Here is an 18008-nt window from a genome sequence, read left to right on the forward strand (position 1 = left end):
GAAGAAGGTAGGATTTACCTTTTTCTTGTCTCCTAATATGTTGTCTGGTTCGTTGATTTGTTTGTGAAAAACAATTAAAGTGTTTTATTTTCCTCTGAGTTAGATATACACACTGCAAAGGGTTAGCTGGAGCTTTCCCTATTAGTGATCAGTCTTAAATTCAAGTGGAGATTATGTATGTAGCTGCTGGTAATTAAGGCTGAGCTTCTGATGTCATATGTTTTTAATCTAAAAATCAGTATGCATTTTATTTGAAAATCAGTCATGAAATAGATGACTGTGTGGGTACCACAGACTGTTAAACCAACAGCCTAAATCATTAAAAACTGCTGCTTTTCCTGATATATTTGTTTTTCTCCCCAACATGATCTTATACAGAACAATAGTACAGTAAAAAAACGTTGGAACTATGGGGAACAAAGCATTAGCTCAGAATTTGGAGTGTGTCTTTTATCTCCCAGGACCAAAAAAAGGCCTTAAATCAGAAAAAGTATGTAATTATTGATCAACTATTAAGTAGATAGAATTTTTTTGTAATAGCAGAATTTTGATTTAGATGTCTGACTTGGCTTGACACAGCACTTTCTTGTTCATTATGTGGTTTGAAAACTACTGTGTGGTGAGGATTTCCTCACTGCTAAACAGCCTCAGTGCTAAAACAGCTCTGACAGCCATCATTCCCATGAGGACCATTGGTGCTTCCCAGAAAAGCTGGCATTAATTCCTACATGCTTAACTGCAGAGCCTCAGCCCATGCAAGTCCCCTTTCTTTGGTGAAGTGATGCTTTCTTGTGCTCAGGGAGTGCTGGGGAGCTTCTCTTGCAGGGCTTGGGGCATCTGGGCCCGCTCTTCCCGAGTTTTCTTGCCCTTCCTCCCACTATCAGTCTGTCCCTCAAAACTTTTTCCTGTACAAGCTGTGCTTTTGTTTTCAATCCCCCCTTTTTTCTCCTTTGATCTGTAAGGAGTGCTAAACCTCATTTGTAAGTCCTTCCCCTGCTGCACATTGCCAAATTGAATCCATTTGAACTACCTTCCTGCTCATATCTGTTCTCTGAAAGATTTTCATCACTGCCTGGATGGCGTATTCTTGAAATTCAGCCCAAGGAACCGGTGCTTCATGTAGCATTTGGGGGATTATATATTAAAAAATGTATAAGCCATAAATCTCTCCTTGTGATTCACAACAGTGGCAGTACATGTTTCCCTCTGAATCAATTGCAGATTTCATCAGTCCCACTTTATACCTGCCTCCAAATTTGTTTTAAGCTCTTATTTCATAAATGTATAAGGGGTATGATAATTTGTCATTTCTCTAATTTTATCTGTCTCCAGAAGCGAGATCTAGCTTGAGTTATTAAAAGTGCAAGTGTTTCATTAACAAAAGCACATTTACTCCAAGCAGCTTTACAAAATTAGGGTCTCCCCCAAACCCCTACTCAGGCTTCAAACCTTTATGCTCTGAGATACGTGACAAAAGCTTCAAAATTACTCCTGTGCAATATTAAAATTTTTGAGAGATTAATCTCCCAAAGCTTTGTCTTAGGCATGGGGGAGTAACTGCCTTAATGAAGATTATAATGATATTTTAATAAAAATTAGCAGTCTAAACCATAAGTGTTAAAAATAGTCAAAAACTTAGGTAGGTGATCTTTCATAATGTCAAGTTCCCCCCTAAGATCTATCAGGTAAATGATGCACATATTTCAAGCTGTCATAGTAGCTACTTTTACCAAGCAATTTGGTGGACATCTACTGGAAAAGGAGGAAAGGAAGAATATAAAAAAGAAGGTTTGACACCACAGGTCCCAGACCTTTTTTTCCCCTCCTTTTTTTTTTTCCCTCTTTTTTTCTTATGAACTGCAGCAATGAACTAAATATCTCAGAGTATATTCTTGCTTGAAGTTTTACAGTAGTGCTTAGGATCAACCCTTGAGCTGTTTTCACTTGCCACAGTTTTATATCCAGGGATGTGGGAGAAGGATTTCTACTGCCTGTGATAGCACCTTTGCCATTATTCAAATAAAACCAGAGTTTATGGGATCCTAAAGGCAAGGTCATCTTACTGACGTTGCTGAGATAACAGCAGAAATTGGTCTGAAAACCTACAGTTTAAATATTTGTGACCTGTATTTTTGTGTATTATCTGCACACTTTTTTCCTGTTCTTTGTTTTTGTTTATTAAACACGATTGAAAACCTCCAATATTCCTGGGAGGGCTGCATTAACTTTTTTCCAGTATTTTAAAGGAGTTTGGGATGAAGGCACTCCAGATGGATTGATCTAACTTTTATATTGGGAAAGCTGATAGAAATTATCTTAAGAAGCAAAATGACAGGATACATGGATACATTTATTGCAGTGCAGCCCAGGGGGGTATCAGCATGGCTTTGGAAATTAAGCCTCAGAAATCAGCTGGGGGTTCTCTGAAGGGCTTGCTGAGCATTTGATCAAGGGAGATTCATGAATTTCACACACTTGGATTTGCAGTAAATTCTTCTGGAGGTCGTTTGACAAAAACTCCCCAGGAATCAAAACTGTCCTGAATAAACTGGAAATTTATCTTGTGAATTGAAAAAGTGGTGAAAGGACGGGAATAAAATGTCACTTTCAGAATGGAGAGATGAATTTTTGAGTCCCGCAGGGATCTGTGCTGGGATCTAAGTTAAGACCATCTTGGAAGTTGGGGAAAAGAATGAAGTGGATGAGTTTGCTAATTAGCCAGGACAGTAAAAAGGAGCAAGTGAAGAATTACAGGAAAAGATTCAAGTCTCAGCAGGTGACTTGATGGTGAAGTGGCAGATGGAAGTCAACGCAGATGAACACAAGGTAATGCACGTAAGAAAAAATGGTCCTAATTGTCCATAGATAAGAATGGGTCTAAGCTAGTTATCAATACTGAGGAAAGCAATCATGGATCTGCTGTGTTCAGCTTCTTTGTGGTGGGGCCAAAAATGCTGAGTGAATTATAAGAATACAGAATAAACCAGGAAACATTGCTGTGCTGCTGTATCCCTTCCTTGGGTACCTGTTTCTTCAGTTGCAACTGCAAAGGGAGATGGTAAATGTGGCCCAAGAGCTGGAATGAGGTCTGTGTGAGGAATGAGTCGAGAGAACAGGAATCTTCAGCTTTGCAGTAAAATATAACAGGGCCCTGAAACGCCACATTTAGAGATGGTGGATGTGTAGTAGATGTTTACTTTTAATCACAGTATTAGAATTAGAAGCATCAAGTGAAATGGAGTAAGGTATTTAAGACCCCAAAATAGCTTTTCACACAATGTGTAATTAAATTCTGGAATTCATTGACATAAGAGATTGTGGGTGCCAAAAGTTTGCATATGTTCAAAAATCAATTACTCATGGGGAAAAAAACTCCATGGATGTGTTTGTTAAGCACAAAGAAATCCTGAGCCTCAGGCTGGGGCTGGGAGGGTTTAATAAGGGTATCACTCCACATACTTGTTTTGATTATTTTCTTTTTTTAAGAATCCTCTACTAGTTGTTATAGAACATGTTACAGGTGAACTTTTAGTCTGAAGCCATATGTTCATGCTTAAAGGAAACAGAATTATACTTATCTGAAGATTTGGTATAAAAATCTGAGTTGAACTCTATATTTTCCATTCTTGTAATGTATCAATGACCCCAAGAGATAGTGAATGTGTTAAAGTGTTTATGCTGAGTTAGAGGAGACAAAATTGGGATGCTTTTAATAATAATTTACATGTAGAAAGGTATGAATTTGAGAAATAAGAAAATATTCTTCCCTGAATCTGTCTTACTCTGTTTTGAAAGCAGTTCTCTGGGCTTACTTATTTTATTGATAAACTCTATTGATAAATGGACGACAAAAAGTAGGAATTTTTGGAAGCTGTGTTCACTTTCCTGTGGGAGATAGTTCCTTCCTATCTCCTTTCCTTGTCTTTTGATAGTATATTTAATAAGTGACCGCTTCATCTCTGAAGTGTCAGAAAACCGTGTCAAGTAAAAACAGGAATGTTTTCAAACCCGATTTTTGTTTGTATGTATTTTAACCTAACATCAATTGCTAGTTAACCTGTCTTTCTAAATAGAGTTAAATCATTTTGCTGTGTCCCTTGAGAACATCTTCACCTATACCCTTGCTGAAAGCTGTTTTTATCCCCCGTCACAGTGGCACCCAGCTGGTGACGTCGAGCGGGGACACCACGGTGCGGATCTGGGACCTCTCGAGGCGCGGCTGCATCCTGACCCTGAAGGGACACGCCCGCGCCGTCCACGGCTGCTCCTGGCATTCCCGGGGGGACTTCGTGGCCTCTGCCTCCATGGACAGCACGAGCAAAATCTGGGATGTTAACAGGTAGGGAGCTCCTGCAGAGTCTGTGTTGAGTAATTGATAAATTCGCTTAATAACCACGGGTTTGTGTTTTAGCTCGATTTAGCATCGATTGGTGGAGTTCACTTGGAGAACACAGATAAATTAAAGAGAGTGCTGGAAAAAACAGACTTTGATGTGGTTTACCAGATAAAGGCTTTACTAAACAGGGAGATGGGAAGGATTTCAGATAGTGCTAAAATACAAATATTTGCTTTTACTTGGCATCTGTTGTTCTGCGGTGTTGTTTTTTTTTTAAGGTAAGAGCTTTGTGGAACTTAAATATGTAATTTAAATAAGTAACTGACTAAAACTTTGAGTAAGTTTTCTGTGTAGTATTTCTAGCTCCTAAGTATGCAACACACTTTAAGGTTAGTGGAAATATAAAGTCACTATATGTGTTTCAGCAAGGTCACTCCTGATTAATAAATCAATGTAAACATTTTTATTATCCAGACAAATGCATTGTTATGAAGGTGCTTCTAGAATATTAGTATATTCCTGCTTACCAGTTAATTATTAGTTCCTGAACTTTCTTCAGTTATATTCAGTTTTGGTTAACTTACAACTTAAAGAAATGGAATGGATTTTTTTTTTCCAAACTGCATCTTCTTGACTCCTGAATTACTTGGGAGTTGTGTAACTGGCACCACTGTACTGAACTTGGTCTGATTTTTAACAACTGAATGTCACCAGCCCCCAGAGAAGTTTCCAGTCTTACAGGTCTTTTCCCTGGTTCTTTATTATCCAGTCCTAATGTTTTTTTCCATTTGCTATTGGTCTTGTTTTTCTTTTGCATTTGCACGAGATGAAATAGTCCTTCAAGCTTGTTGGCCACTGCAGGGAGAGAAACTTCATGGAAAAAGCAAGGGAAAATTTCTTCTTTCGTTCCTTTTCCTAAATCCCTCTTTGTCTGCTGCAATTGCAGGGAGCCCTGAGTTGAGATTTTCCAAACTGTTGTAATTCACCTAGACTTTTTGGAGAGCTGATTAAAACTCTGTCAGGATCAGATTTCCAGTCTTGCTTTAAGATTGTGAATTGAAGAAGCATTAAATATTGTTCAAAACTTTTTTTTCAAAAAGAGATAACAAATTTATCCTTTCGTGAATTATTCCAGATTATCTTGGCTGAGAGCAGTTACTTAAAATGAAAGTTTGAAGCAAATATTCAACTTTTATAAAACACAGTTAAAGTTTGGCAAAGTTCAAGACAGCTGAGAAGTGGGTTTTATAACAGAAATTGTCAGCCAGTTCTGATAACAGATGATGCCTCCACCATTTACTATCAGTAATAAGAATTAATGGTCAGTGTTTTCCTTAGAAATGGAAACACCAGAAATCTAATGTATTGTTGTCTCTTAACCTGTTGCAGTAATTTAATGCCTTGATCATCTTTTATGGCATATTCATGACCTTTAAGAAATAATGGCAAGAATTGCTTTAATTTTATGTCAGAATGGTTTTGAATTTGCATAGACAGAGGTTTTGTTTAGACATTTTAAAATATCTTCTCTACCAAGGAGGCTTTTGTAGTCAGAGGAATCAAAGCAAACCTTCACCGCCAACCCATGCCTCCCCCTCACAGTCATCACCAACTCTCATTTTCTACCTCCAGTCTGTCTGATCTGCATTTTGCATTTGAATTAAGAGAGTGAGGACACAGCCTTGATGTGAAAGGCTAGTTATAGGCACAGAATTATTGCAGCCTGAAGTCATGCAGAAATCTCAGTGGCTAAAGGCAGCAGGAGGTGGCAGAAAAATGTGGCATAGTCTGATTAAAAGAGGAGTATTCAGAGTATGGAACAAAAAAGCCTCACTGGGAGTCCTCACTGGTGGGCTTTCAGTCTGCTCCCTGTAAAAACTTGTGTTGGGTTGTGTTCCATCACCTCAGTCCCAAAGCCAGTTGAGTTCTGTGTAGCTGGTCTGTTGAGATGACTCTGTAGGATGTGCTGTAGAAGTGTACCTGGTATATGCACTTAGTACAAAAGTACAGTGGGAACATGAGATACTGTTGAAGGGCTTCTGTAAAAGGGATTTGATGACAACAAGACGTGGCTGTTTTAGGCTTAAGACATCCTGCCTGGAGCCCTGACTCCAGAACAGTCAGCTGCAACTGGGCCTTATGTCCTTGTTGGCTAATTCAAGTGAAAATCAGCCCGTGCAGAATCTATGGCATGACTTGGAAATAAGGGAAAACTACTGAGATTAATGAGGCTCAGAGTTTCCACTGGATTGTTAATTTGCTGGTGCTTATATAGGACATGCTCTACAAAAGAACCTGCAGTGAATTTTGGGTTGGCAGTACTAATTGCCAGGCTAATTGGCTGAGTTTGGCAGCACTGATCCCAGCTGTTTCCCGGGGTGTCCCCTGTGAATCCGTTCCGTGCCTGGAGTTCTCCGATCCAGATGAGGCCAGCTGTGCTGGGTACCAGGGAATGTGCATCTCCTCCAGACTCCTGCAGGCTGGGGCTGTGCAGCAGCTCAGGAGGGTGGAGCAAGCTTTCCACAAGGGTTTATGATGCCTAGGAAGTGATTTTTCCTCTCATCCCCACAGAATATGTGCTTATCCAGTTGTCATCTGCAGCATTCTCCCTCTCCAGGTGTCTGCCAGCTGACACGAGCTCTGAACAGGGGACAGAGCACAGGATAGCATATTTGTGGGAGGATAATAATCAGTGATCACAGTTAATCTAGTGATTTTACTCTTTCCACTGACAAGGAATTAAGATTTTATAAATGAGAGCTGTCTTTCTTCCTTAATATTACATATTTGGATGGATGCCTGCTTTCAAATCGGGTAGTCCTGGAAAGCAGAAGGTTGTAGGGGAGGAAAAGCAAGATGAATATCAAAGCTATCACTGCCACCTTTCTGAAAGACCTATGTTGTAAATAAATGCTACAAATAAAAGTGCATCCATTTCTGTAATGGGTGGCAGTTGTATTTTTGTTTCCAGGCTTCAAAAAAAGTCTCTTTTATACATTAGAAACAAAATTTTCTATCTATAAACATTGCTTTTGAAAAATATATAGAGCTCTCTCTAGTTGTAAATTTGGTATCAAGAAATTGGGGAGGCTATTTGCTATCTTTTAGCACCAAAATCCAAGGTGCAACTTTCACAATCACCACAAGATGCAACATCTCTTACATAGGAAAAGGTTGCCAACAGTTTTAATAAATTATGTAATTCTTTGCCAATGATAAGGAAATTCTGCCTACTAAATATTTGAATTTTGTTTTCTTAGAAGGTGAAACTACATCTGGTCTTTTTATTATTTTCTTTTGCTATGGATAATACTCACAGATGTTTTTCTGTTGTGTGTATTGAAAGTGTTGATCACACATCAAGGCACAGGTGACATTCCTGACAGGAGGATGACATCAGGTAGCTTTGTAGTTAACCACGTTGTTCTCCTGGACAACTTATGTGCCTTCCATTTAAAGAGACAATCTGAGTTTAAGAAACAAAACAGAAAACAAACAAACATCCAAGCACCTTCCTTCTTCCTGGAAGGCACAGGCTGAGACATGACCATGATCCAAGTTACTGAAGGATTTGAGGGAGTCTGAGTTGTGGTGTTGGAATGTCTTGATGCTTTCTGCTAGGAGAGTTGGCCACTGCTAAAGGACATTAAAAGCAAATGGTACAACACTGGGGAGGTGAGGGCAGGGAAGGAAGATAATTAAGAAGATAACTAAAGTACCTGCTATGGTTAGAAAAATTATAAAAAACCCAAAACAAACCAGCAAAACAGAGACATATCTGCTCTCTTCTAGTTAGCCCAACTGCTTAATGATGATGGGAATCAACCTGAACCCAAAGCTGGGGAAGAAAGGAAGAGGCTTCTAATTTGGGAGAGGATTTATCCAGGAGCACAGCTCAGGTTGCAGACACACAGCCAGCTCTGTTCATAGCTCAGCAGGCAGCTCCAGGGCTGTTTTCTCAGGCTGTAAATTCAGGACTGTCAAAGTCATTTTGGCAGGATTAATTTCAATTATCTGATGGTAAATATCATCAGAGATTTACAACCTGATCTCTGATATGCAAATCAAGCTGAGCATCATGTGTCTCGTGTAAACACAGGCAGTTGTTTAGTTTTGCAAACATATGCTGTACACTGTATGTTAAATGCAAACATTGTTATTTATGCTTTGAGGTTGAGAAATTATTTGCAGCAAAGTCAGAACATTTAGAATTTTTTTTTCTCCAGTTGATCCATTATACAGTCATTAGACCAGTTCTTCATTTTTGCCTGCTTTCTTTCAGTAGAGCAAAATACAGGAAATTAGACCACAGAGAAATGCAATTGTGCTGTCCTGTAACAGACCCCAGGGTGAAGAAATGTTTGTGAATTGGAGCTGTTGCTGCTTTCTGTTTGCTGTTTTATAATCCGTCACTTATTTGTTTTCCTTTTCATTTAACATGGCAATTTTTCCAGTTCCTGGAAATTTCTCCCGTAATCAAATTATATTTTAAAATTCCAAAATATGGGTTTACATCAATCTTCAGTCATTACTAGTATCCGTTAGTGGATTTGTTCAGGTGCAATTTTAAAAGTAACTAATCTGTCATGATCACTGTTAATTATCCTGCACAACCCCTAAGATAGTATCTTATTAGTAAGGCATTAATATAGTCTCTTATTTATATACACAAAAATAATTGTTGACACCTTTTGCTTTTCTACAACAAGACTTGAAATTTTCACTTCTTTACCAAAGTGTCAGATATATATGACATTAATTCCTAGTTTGTTTGAATAATTCCTTCTTTTCTCTTAAACCTCCATTAAAATTCTGTCTTAACTTCTCTCCATTTGGTAACTGCTGTTTATAGCTTTGTTTCTTCTCACAAGAAGCATTTTAATTTTGGGAAATTTAGGGTTAGTGCTTACTTTGAAGAAGTCAAGAAGGGATGGAATTTGTTTCATGAGCAGCCCCTCCTCAGCTCTAGCTTTCCTTGGAATGATACCATCAATGATGGTACTGCATGTTTACTTTAATACACATCTTGGTCGTGTGTAGTGCAAGACATGATGAAGTTTATTTTAAGCTGCTGTTGTAGTTTGTGGTGGATTTTTTTTTTGCTTTAGTCTCAATGAAGTAATTATTTAATGTTGCTTGAGTTGCCAAGTCGACTAGTCAAGTCATTTGCCTTGTACCATCAGAGCAGTGTGAAAAGGCTGGAGTTCAGCCTGGCTTCTCCTGGCACCCTTGACATTCATACTCTGATGCTTTTTCTTCCTTTTCCCTTGTGCAATGGACAGCTTTTAAATGAAATATTGACTATCAGATTTGTAGTCATTTTTCACCATGCCAAAGGCATCCATACCAGGATCCTGTAACATCTCCTTGGAAGAAACTCATAAATATTGTCAAAGTCAAAAATGGAGCTATGCTTTCACATTTGGAATTGGAATTAGGGTGTGTAACCAGTCCTTGTCCAATTACCCCTTTTCAGGTGGCACTTGTCTGACCCACTTCTCGGTGGGACAGAAGCCACAAGCTCTTCTGGCCACATACCACGTTTAATTGATTCCAGTAAAAGTGAAGCTAATCCATTTTCAGAAAAGACAAATGTCCTCCAGGAAATTAGAAGGCAAGTAGAAGAACTCAGAGGAAATGTGGCAGGACCATCTTTGGGTAGTTTGTAATGTGTCTCCTGACAGCACAGCAGGAAATGCTTGCCATTTTGATAAAGGAGAATTCCCTTTGGAATCCTCTGAGGAGTGCTGGAGAGACAAGCTGCTATTAATCCCTCAAATCCAAACGAGGCCCATGCCCAAGTCTCCACATTTATAAGTATGCTACGGTTCCATAACACATTTTTCAGGACCAAGAAAATCTAAAACCTGGTCGTTGTAATTCCCAGAGAGCCAATTGTAAAAATCAATTTGAAGATGTGAATTATCAGGGAAAAAAATGATATCCAAAGCATAGGTATTCAGTTAAGGGGAAAATAGAGCTAAGTACTGAAAAAGAGGATTCTTAAAGTACAAAACTTTACAGGGAGTGTAGCTTGAATGCCGTGTTGTAAACCTGAAATTTAGTCACATTACAGAGTTAGTATGAGACAACAGGGATCAGTAATGAGAAATGTTTAATATGGTCACAGATTTATAGTCAAAAAAGCCAGAGAAATCTTACCTAATTCCCATGGAATGCCTGAACTGGGCAAGTCATACCATTGTCTACCTTTGGTGAAACTAAACAAAGAGGTGAAGGGTTTTACTTGAGCCCATAGGGTAAGTTACTGCTGAAGCCATCAGTAAAACTTTCTATTCTTTGGTAACATTTAAAAAATGTCAAAATTAGTTGTCTTCAAATGTTCCTACTGGGTGAGAAGAATAGCATTTTCAGTAGTTATATAGATTCATGAGAAACAGATGTTTCTGTGATTATTAATCACATTGTTTAACATGACAGGAACTGTGTAGCTTCTGCTGAAATGTCTGTACTGGTGGCCCTTGCAGGTCTGGATAAATCCCTGTTCTCTGTGGCTTTTGCTGGAACTGTCCATGGCAATTTAGCCTGTACATAACAAGCATATTTGAATTTCTTAGTGGTTAGAGGGATATTTTTTTTAATACAAAGAATATTATGACTTTTTTTCCAAAAGCATTGAATAGACAGAAATATGAGTGCTTTGCTTTCTGGTTTCTGCTACTGGTCTTGAACTGCACAGCACAGTTTTTGAGTAATGGAGGGGGAAGAAAAAAATCAAGTTACGACTTTATTTTTTTAAAACTAAAGTGGTGAATGGAGCTGCTTTCTAAAATGTCTGAGTTCTGCAGGTATTTCTAGTAGGCTTACCTGAACTCTACAGTTGTTATCTATGTAAGATTTCCATCTTCTTTTATGGAAAGATAGTGGAGAAAGTTGCTCTTGATTTACATGAAAGGATGTATCCCTTTCTTATGTCAGAAGTTTCCTTGCTTCATAATTTTAACATCTAATATGGCTTGGAAAAACATATTAGATGCAATTGGGGATTCTGTGTTCTAGTTGTCCTCTGTCAGCCCAGGGCTGCACAGATTTCCTAAATCATGTCTAGTTGGTTGAGAGATTCCCGTTGGACAGCAGTTGCTTTATTTAAGTGCTGAGGTAGTGTGACCTGGAAGTTGGACAGTTTTCTCCTTGGTTCACCTCACTTATCAAAGTGCCTCCTAGATTCCCTGACAGTTAATTCGGGAGCAGGAGGAATGATGAAGGTAATGCTTAGGCTTCCTTCCATCAAATCCCAAGCAGAGCAGCTGGCAGGTGCAGAAAGCTCAGTCCACTCGGATCGTGTGTGATGTAGGAGTCTCAGCTCTTGGTTTTTTCCCTCTTTGACAATGTGCAAGTTGAATTCCTTGTCTTATTTGCAAGTGTGCAGGTACTGTAACTATGGCTCCTGCAGAATGTTATTCAGATTTTGGCAGGGTGTTTCCACTGCCCTACATTCAGTATTCAAATGCAGAGGATCAGCACTGTAGACATGCAGCACAATTCAAGTCATAGTATACTTTTTCACTCCAAATCCAGGCTCATTATCTTCTCTTCCCTTCATGCTGCAGTCACTCATTACTGGCAGGCTTTTCTTTACCTCACCTACTCTCCTAGAAATAGTCTTACAGTATCTCAACCAAACCAAAAACCAATTGTACCACCAGAGTGATTCGTACAGCAGTGAGAGCTGTCAAATATTATTACAGAATTCAGGGAAGACAACAGTTCATTAAAATGATGTATTTCCATCATCACAACCATATCCTGTCAGTACCAGTTAGTGCAACTATTACCCACACAGTCTGTGATCCGTGTTAAAGTGCAGCATTGTTACCCAAAATCAGTGTGCTGCAGCACAACTGATTGCAGGTTGTTCCCCTGTTTGTGTCCCCAGTGAGTTAACCAGAACAGGAACACATCTTACTACTCACAAGCAGCACTACTCTGACAGGCATAGCCATCTGAATGGTGAACTATTTGTAGCTGCTGATGTCTTCTGGTTTGAAATCAAATTAATTGGTCATTTGATTTCAAAAGTCTGCTGTAATGGATGCCTTGATACATGTAAATTCCTGTTGTTTGAATTCTTGTCTCCTGGCTCCAGGCAGTCTTCAGAGATATGTGTGTGTGTGTGAGATGCTTTTGGCATGTCTTTTTCTTTTTTCTTCCTTTTTTATAAAAAGAATTTTTTAAAGAGTTCAGACGTTACACAAAACCTTGTATTGAGAGATTCTTCCCTCTCCCAAATGCTCTAACTCTGGTTGTCTGGCATGTGTATCCTGTTAAAGCAAACTACATTCATCTTTGATTAGCCTCATCTGGAAAATGAACACAAATCCTTGAACAATTCTTACATATAGAAGATGTGCCCTGGGTCTTTTATTGAAGTTGGAAGACATTGAATTGTGTTTGTACCTCCTTAAAATGTGAACAGATGTGACAGTTTTCAAAAACTTGGGGCTCATTTCTGTCCTAAATCTTAAATTTCCCTAAATGGTTGGACCACATACAATTATTTTGGTACCCTGTGTGGATTGAGACAGACCTCAGACTCTTCAGAGTAGGCTTTGAGAGCTACAAAGCCCATATCCACATGAGACAAGTGGTTAAGTCTGTGAACTATTTACACATCCAGGCTGAATCTTCTCATGAAAATAAGGGAGGGTTGCCTTAGTGGAGGTGAAGATGAAGAAAACAAAAATGTTGGCACTTTCCCTTCTGCACTTCAATATTCAGCATAGGTTTTCTGATGTGAATTGAGACACATCACACAAAACCCTGGTTCTAGGATGACCAATATCTTTCCCAGCTAGGAATCAATTCACCATCTGCAAGACAATTTTTATGCATCTATTTACTGAACTCAGAGCCTGCAAAGGCCTGTGTGTCTGTGGGAAACCTATTAAATATGTATTGGAATTATCCACTTGATGCAAAACCAATGAATTTCTTTATATTTTAGTGTCTCTTTCAAACCTATTTCTGTCACCAAAACAAACATTCTAGATAATGGAATCTTAATATTGAGACTGCAGTAAAATGTCAACAAAATTTGTGAATTATTTAACACAGAGCAGACGGTCCTGGGGCGTTTCTGTTGCATAAAGGGCACGTGAGTTGGCTGCACGCTGTGAGCGTGGTGGAAGTTCTGCTGGTATCCCTCCTCTGAAATTCAAAGAAAGAAGTAAAAAATACTGTATGTGATCTACTGCAGTTACCTTCTGCTATTTTAAAAGCCCTTTTTGTAGCTTTTTTTTTAATGTCAGAGTTTGTTTCACAGTAATATAGATCTGAGCTAAGTGTGTTTGGCAGGTTAAGATGAAGATAAGGGTTTGAGGACACAATATGCAGTGCTAGGTGGGAAGTAGCAGCTGGCTCTGCAGGTTGAAAAAAACTGAGTTCTAAGTGTGTCAGTCTTTTAAGTGATCCATATCAGGTTATCAGTCATGGGTAGACAACACTTTGATTGCATATTCAGCACCTTCAGCAATAGTGTAAACTAAGCTTTGCTATGTGCAACTGAAGATTTTAGTAGACTTGCTTGATATATATGTATCAACGAGATAAGGTGGTCACAACTTTTAGAATTGCAAGGCTGGTATTAAAATCCTGTCAAGTACTGATATGTTGGTTATCAAATACACCAGTTGGGCTTTTGGGACCAGAATTTGAGATCCTGATTACTGAGGTTCTCTTCAACAGGCTGTGGAAGAGTTCAGGTGCCTATGTGTGTAAGGTGAACAGCTTTTGCATTTGCAAGTTTGGGAAGAAAATGAGGATAAGATCATCCCACCTCAAAGGCAGACATCCTTCCTTCTCCTACTCTGAAGTGTCCAGTCCTCAGAGAAATTGCTGCATTTTCCAGTCCTCTTGTATTGAAAACTTGCCCACTGTTAGGAATGGATTAGGTGTCCCAAACTGGTCTGATTTTCTATCAGACTGAGGGCAGATTCATTTCCAAAGAATCAAGGTGCACACTTCACAAATTCATTTTAAGTCTATATATATTGCACATGATTGGATATTGTTTCCATCATGCTCAAGATTGAGTAATTTGCTGATGAAATTAGAGTCTTTTAAAATTAATAACTAAATAAAGCAAAGGACTCTCTCCCCTTGAGATACATATTCAGATCTATAAAAGGAGGGAACTAAACCAGAACTCTCATAGTCTTGCGTGTGTTTCAAGTGAATCTTTCCCTCCAGCAGTTGGCAAAGGGAAATCCAGCCCTTTCCCAGCTCTGTCTGGGGGGAGTGGGGATGGTGTAGAATGTAAAAATGGGCTTGTAAGAAAACAGCAGATCAAAGTGGTGGGAGGTATCCTTGGGAATTTAGCTCTTCATATTCTTTGTTTGAGTGGTTTTCCTGCTGAAAACACGTTTCCAGTCCCATGGTTTGCTGCACTGATCTCAACAAACATGCACCTGTACCTTCAGTCAGTAGGCCAGGCTTTTTATTCTTCACTCCAGCAGCTGCTTGTTGGAAAACCTCGAATGATATTGTTTTTGTTGTGGCTCCGTGTTTAAGAGCACAGCAAATCCATTATTCATAATACCTCCCCAAGTTCACAAAGCCATTGAATAGTGCTGCATAACTCCTTAAAGCTGCCACCCACTCAAATCCATTTTATTTGGACAAATAAAGAAACTCTGCACTGAAGAAAACCAATTTGAAAACACGCTGAAATTCATTTTCCTCACTTAAATATTAAAGTGCTTATATTTATTGCGTTTCAGCCTTGTTGTACTGTTTTCAGAAAGGATTTGCTCATTTAATAGGCCTGAAGAAGTTTCAGTAAATTTAAAAAGTGGAAGAAAATAAACTAACATACGACAAGGGTAACACTGCATTTTATGCAGTGAATCTGCCTGCTGGAGATTAAACCCATCCATTAATATCCCGTGTAATTGCAGGATGCTAATTCACAATACACAGCTCTGGCCCAGGCTCTCGTGGTTCTCTGCACTATTGCAACTGACTGTTCAGTCAAACAAAAAATATTTTTACTTCAAAAATAACAAGGACTGAAGTTCCTGGTTTGCAATACAGTGATAAATAAGGAGAGGTCTCTAACATTCACTTGCCATAGGTTTTTCTTCATCTGACTTCTTTGATAAAGGCATTTTCTTTTCTATATCAGAAAACATTAAGACAGCTTCTGATAGGACCATTCATGGTGTGTAGATGGTTTTGGGGCCCAGTGCATCTGTATGGGATGCTCAGGGAGCAGAGCTGGCAGAACTCCCTTTACGTGTGCATTGGACAGTGTGAGCTACCCATGCTGCTTACAGGAGCCTTCCTGCAGATGGGTTGGGATTAAAGATAGAAAAAATATATTAAAAATAATTTTTTTAAAAAACTTATTAAAAATAAATTAAGAAGGTGATGAAATTAGATTATGAAGAGCTGGTACTGCTTTTACTATCCTGTGTAGAATGTTATCACTTTAAAGCTAGACCAACCAATGGATTCTGAGGTAAACTAATGATGGAGTTCTTGTTTCGAGTTTTGGGGGGTAAAGGGGATTTGTTGGGTTTGGTTTGGTTTGTTTGTGTTTTTTTTGAGGTCTAATAGCTGACATAAGTCACTTTTGTAAAAACTGTGTGGATGTAGTTGAGTTCTCTGCATTTATTCTGCCAGTCTCCTATATAGTTCTTGTTCAGTTTTTCCCTGTTGTCAATAGTTTTCCAACAGTTGATTTTTTTTTTTTGAAGGAAGGCAAGGGTTTTGCATTAGAAACAGTGCAGACCCAGGGCATCCATCGTGCAGTTTCATGTGACTCTGGGCAGACAGAAGCCTGAGAGAGTCATGTCTTATTCTTCCCCTTATCAACTGCTACCTGAGCCTGGTAAATCACCGAACAAAGTTCTCACCTCAGCAGATGTTTGGGGTTCTCTGCATTTCACACACCCTGAGAGTTGGATCTTTAAAAGTGCCCAAAGGGCTGACTGAAAATACGTTGGAGTGGGCACAGTGTCACTTTTGAAAATCCCATTGTTTAGGCACCCAAAAATCATATCAATCTCAGACTCCGTGTTGTCAGGGAGGTTTGGAACTCCTGTCCTAAATATGTAGATTTCTAGAGAATATGGTATGATAGATCCCTGTGGGATGAACTTAGGCTTTGGCAAGGTATTTTAGGCTTTAGTGTTACAGGAGCAGCGTTTTTGAAAAAAATGTGCAATTATTTATGACATTGTCAGTGAGTTTTCAGAAGAAATAGATCAGATCAGCCTCCCAGTAAGATACCAAGATTCAACAGAAAATGTGCATTCCAATACAGGACAGTAAGTTTATCTGGTCTTCTGGTGTAAAGATATTTCACATTTTCTTTTTCATTGTCACATTTCTCATTTTCCATGTTATGTCTCACCAGTCAGTAGTTGTGCATATAATGCTGTATTCTTTATTATGTGATCATGATGAAAAGGAAGAGAATGAAGGAAATTACAAAGAAATTCTTCAGGACAGTTGGAATGCACTGTAAAGGGCATCTGAATGATGAGTTTAGATGGCAATATTTTTTTTAATGACAACATTTTATCTGAACAGGAAAAACCTAAAACTGTACCATAACCTGTTTGGATAGATCTAGTTCTAAGATAGGCATTATTATACACACACAAAACTAAGTCACTTGGCAGTGATCCATCAAAATACATACATACTGTTAGCTTTCAAAATCAGCAGCAGTATGTCCTTGGAGGAATTGAGACATCTGGATTGAGCTGTTCAGGGTCAGCCCAAAAAGGCAATAGTTTTACAGGTAAAGTTTTTGTAATGAAAAATAAAATAAAAAATAAAATAAATAATAAAAAAAGACAAAATAATAAGATCATGGCAGCTCCATATTGCCTGTGAAAACAGGACATGAGTTCAGTGCTGATGTCAGCTGATATGATAATTGAGGATAACCCACTGTCACCAGGGAGCGAGACTTTGCTTATTTGGCTGCAGAACTGCTGAGCAGAAAACGCGCTTGTACTCGCTCTGCAGTGTTTAATGTCAGCTTAAATGGTTTAGATCTATTTTATTATTACTGAGATTGCACTGATCTGATTATCTCGTCCCCATATGCCTTGAGGGGGTAGGAGATAATTGTTTAATAAAATAAGGCTATGGTTTTCAATAAATGATTTCTGGTGCTCCTGTCTTCACTGTCCCACAGAAAAATCCCTTATGGAAACTTGATTTGCGGAAACTGCTGAGCAAGGGTTACAGTCAAAAAATAATGTAAGCATCACCTTTCTGATCTCAGTCCCTCAACCGGTGTTAGTAATTCTAGGATAGATGGTTCTGCTTTCTGTGTGTTGCAAGGAGACACAGGCATCTCAGATGAAGAGCAGATCATGTTCTAGTTCCTGTCCAAAGGACTGAAATGGCATTTTATCCAATAACTGTGAAATACAGGAGCTGACCTTGGAGGGGGACTGCTTCAGATCTTGTCTCTCTGAGTACCAGGACCATTGGTCTGCACAAAGCTTTTTCTTCAGCTGATGGAATTTATTTTGTGCCTGTGGACAGACTCGATGAAAAAGTTAGAAAGTCATAGCCATGAACAGATGGTTTAGCACGTGGGTGCTGACTTCCCTGAGGCAGAGGGAAGAACTAGACCTAGATTTTGAAATATGGTCAAGGAATGTAGGGGGTGTGCTTGGAAGGGGTACCA

General features: G+C 38.9%; 1 protein-coding gene across 5 annotated transcripts in view; it reads left to right on the forward strand.

Annotated features, from left to right (window-relative positions):
• Positions 1–18008, forward strand: part of LOC113965119 (von Willebrand factor C domain-containing protein 2-like) — a 426515-nt gene that overhangs the window by 193031 nt on the left and 215476 nt on the right. For all 5 annotated transcript variants that reach the window (XM_027678036.1, XM_027678037.1, XM_027678035.1 and 2 more), the window contains one exon: positions 4154–4339. In XM_027678036.1, the coding sequence (XP_027533837.1) occupies positions 4154–4339 (186 nt within the window). The remainder of the gene's footprint in view (positions 1–4153; positions 4340–18008) is intronic.

The sequence above is a fragment of the Neopelma chrysocephalum genome, unplaced genomic scaffold (genome assembly GCF_003984885.1).
Source record: "Neopelma chrysocephalum unplaced genomic scaffold, ASM398488v2 Primary Assembly neopelma1_44, whole genome shotgun sequence".
Lineage (NCBI taxonomy): Eukaryota > Metazoa > Chordata > Aves > Passeriformes > Pipridae > Neopelma > Neopelma chrysocephalum.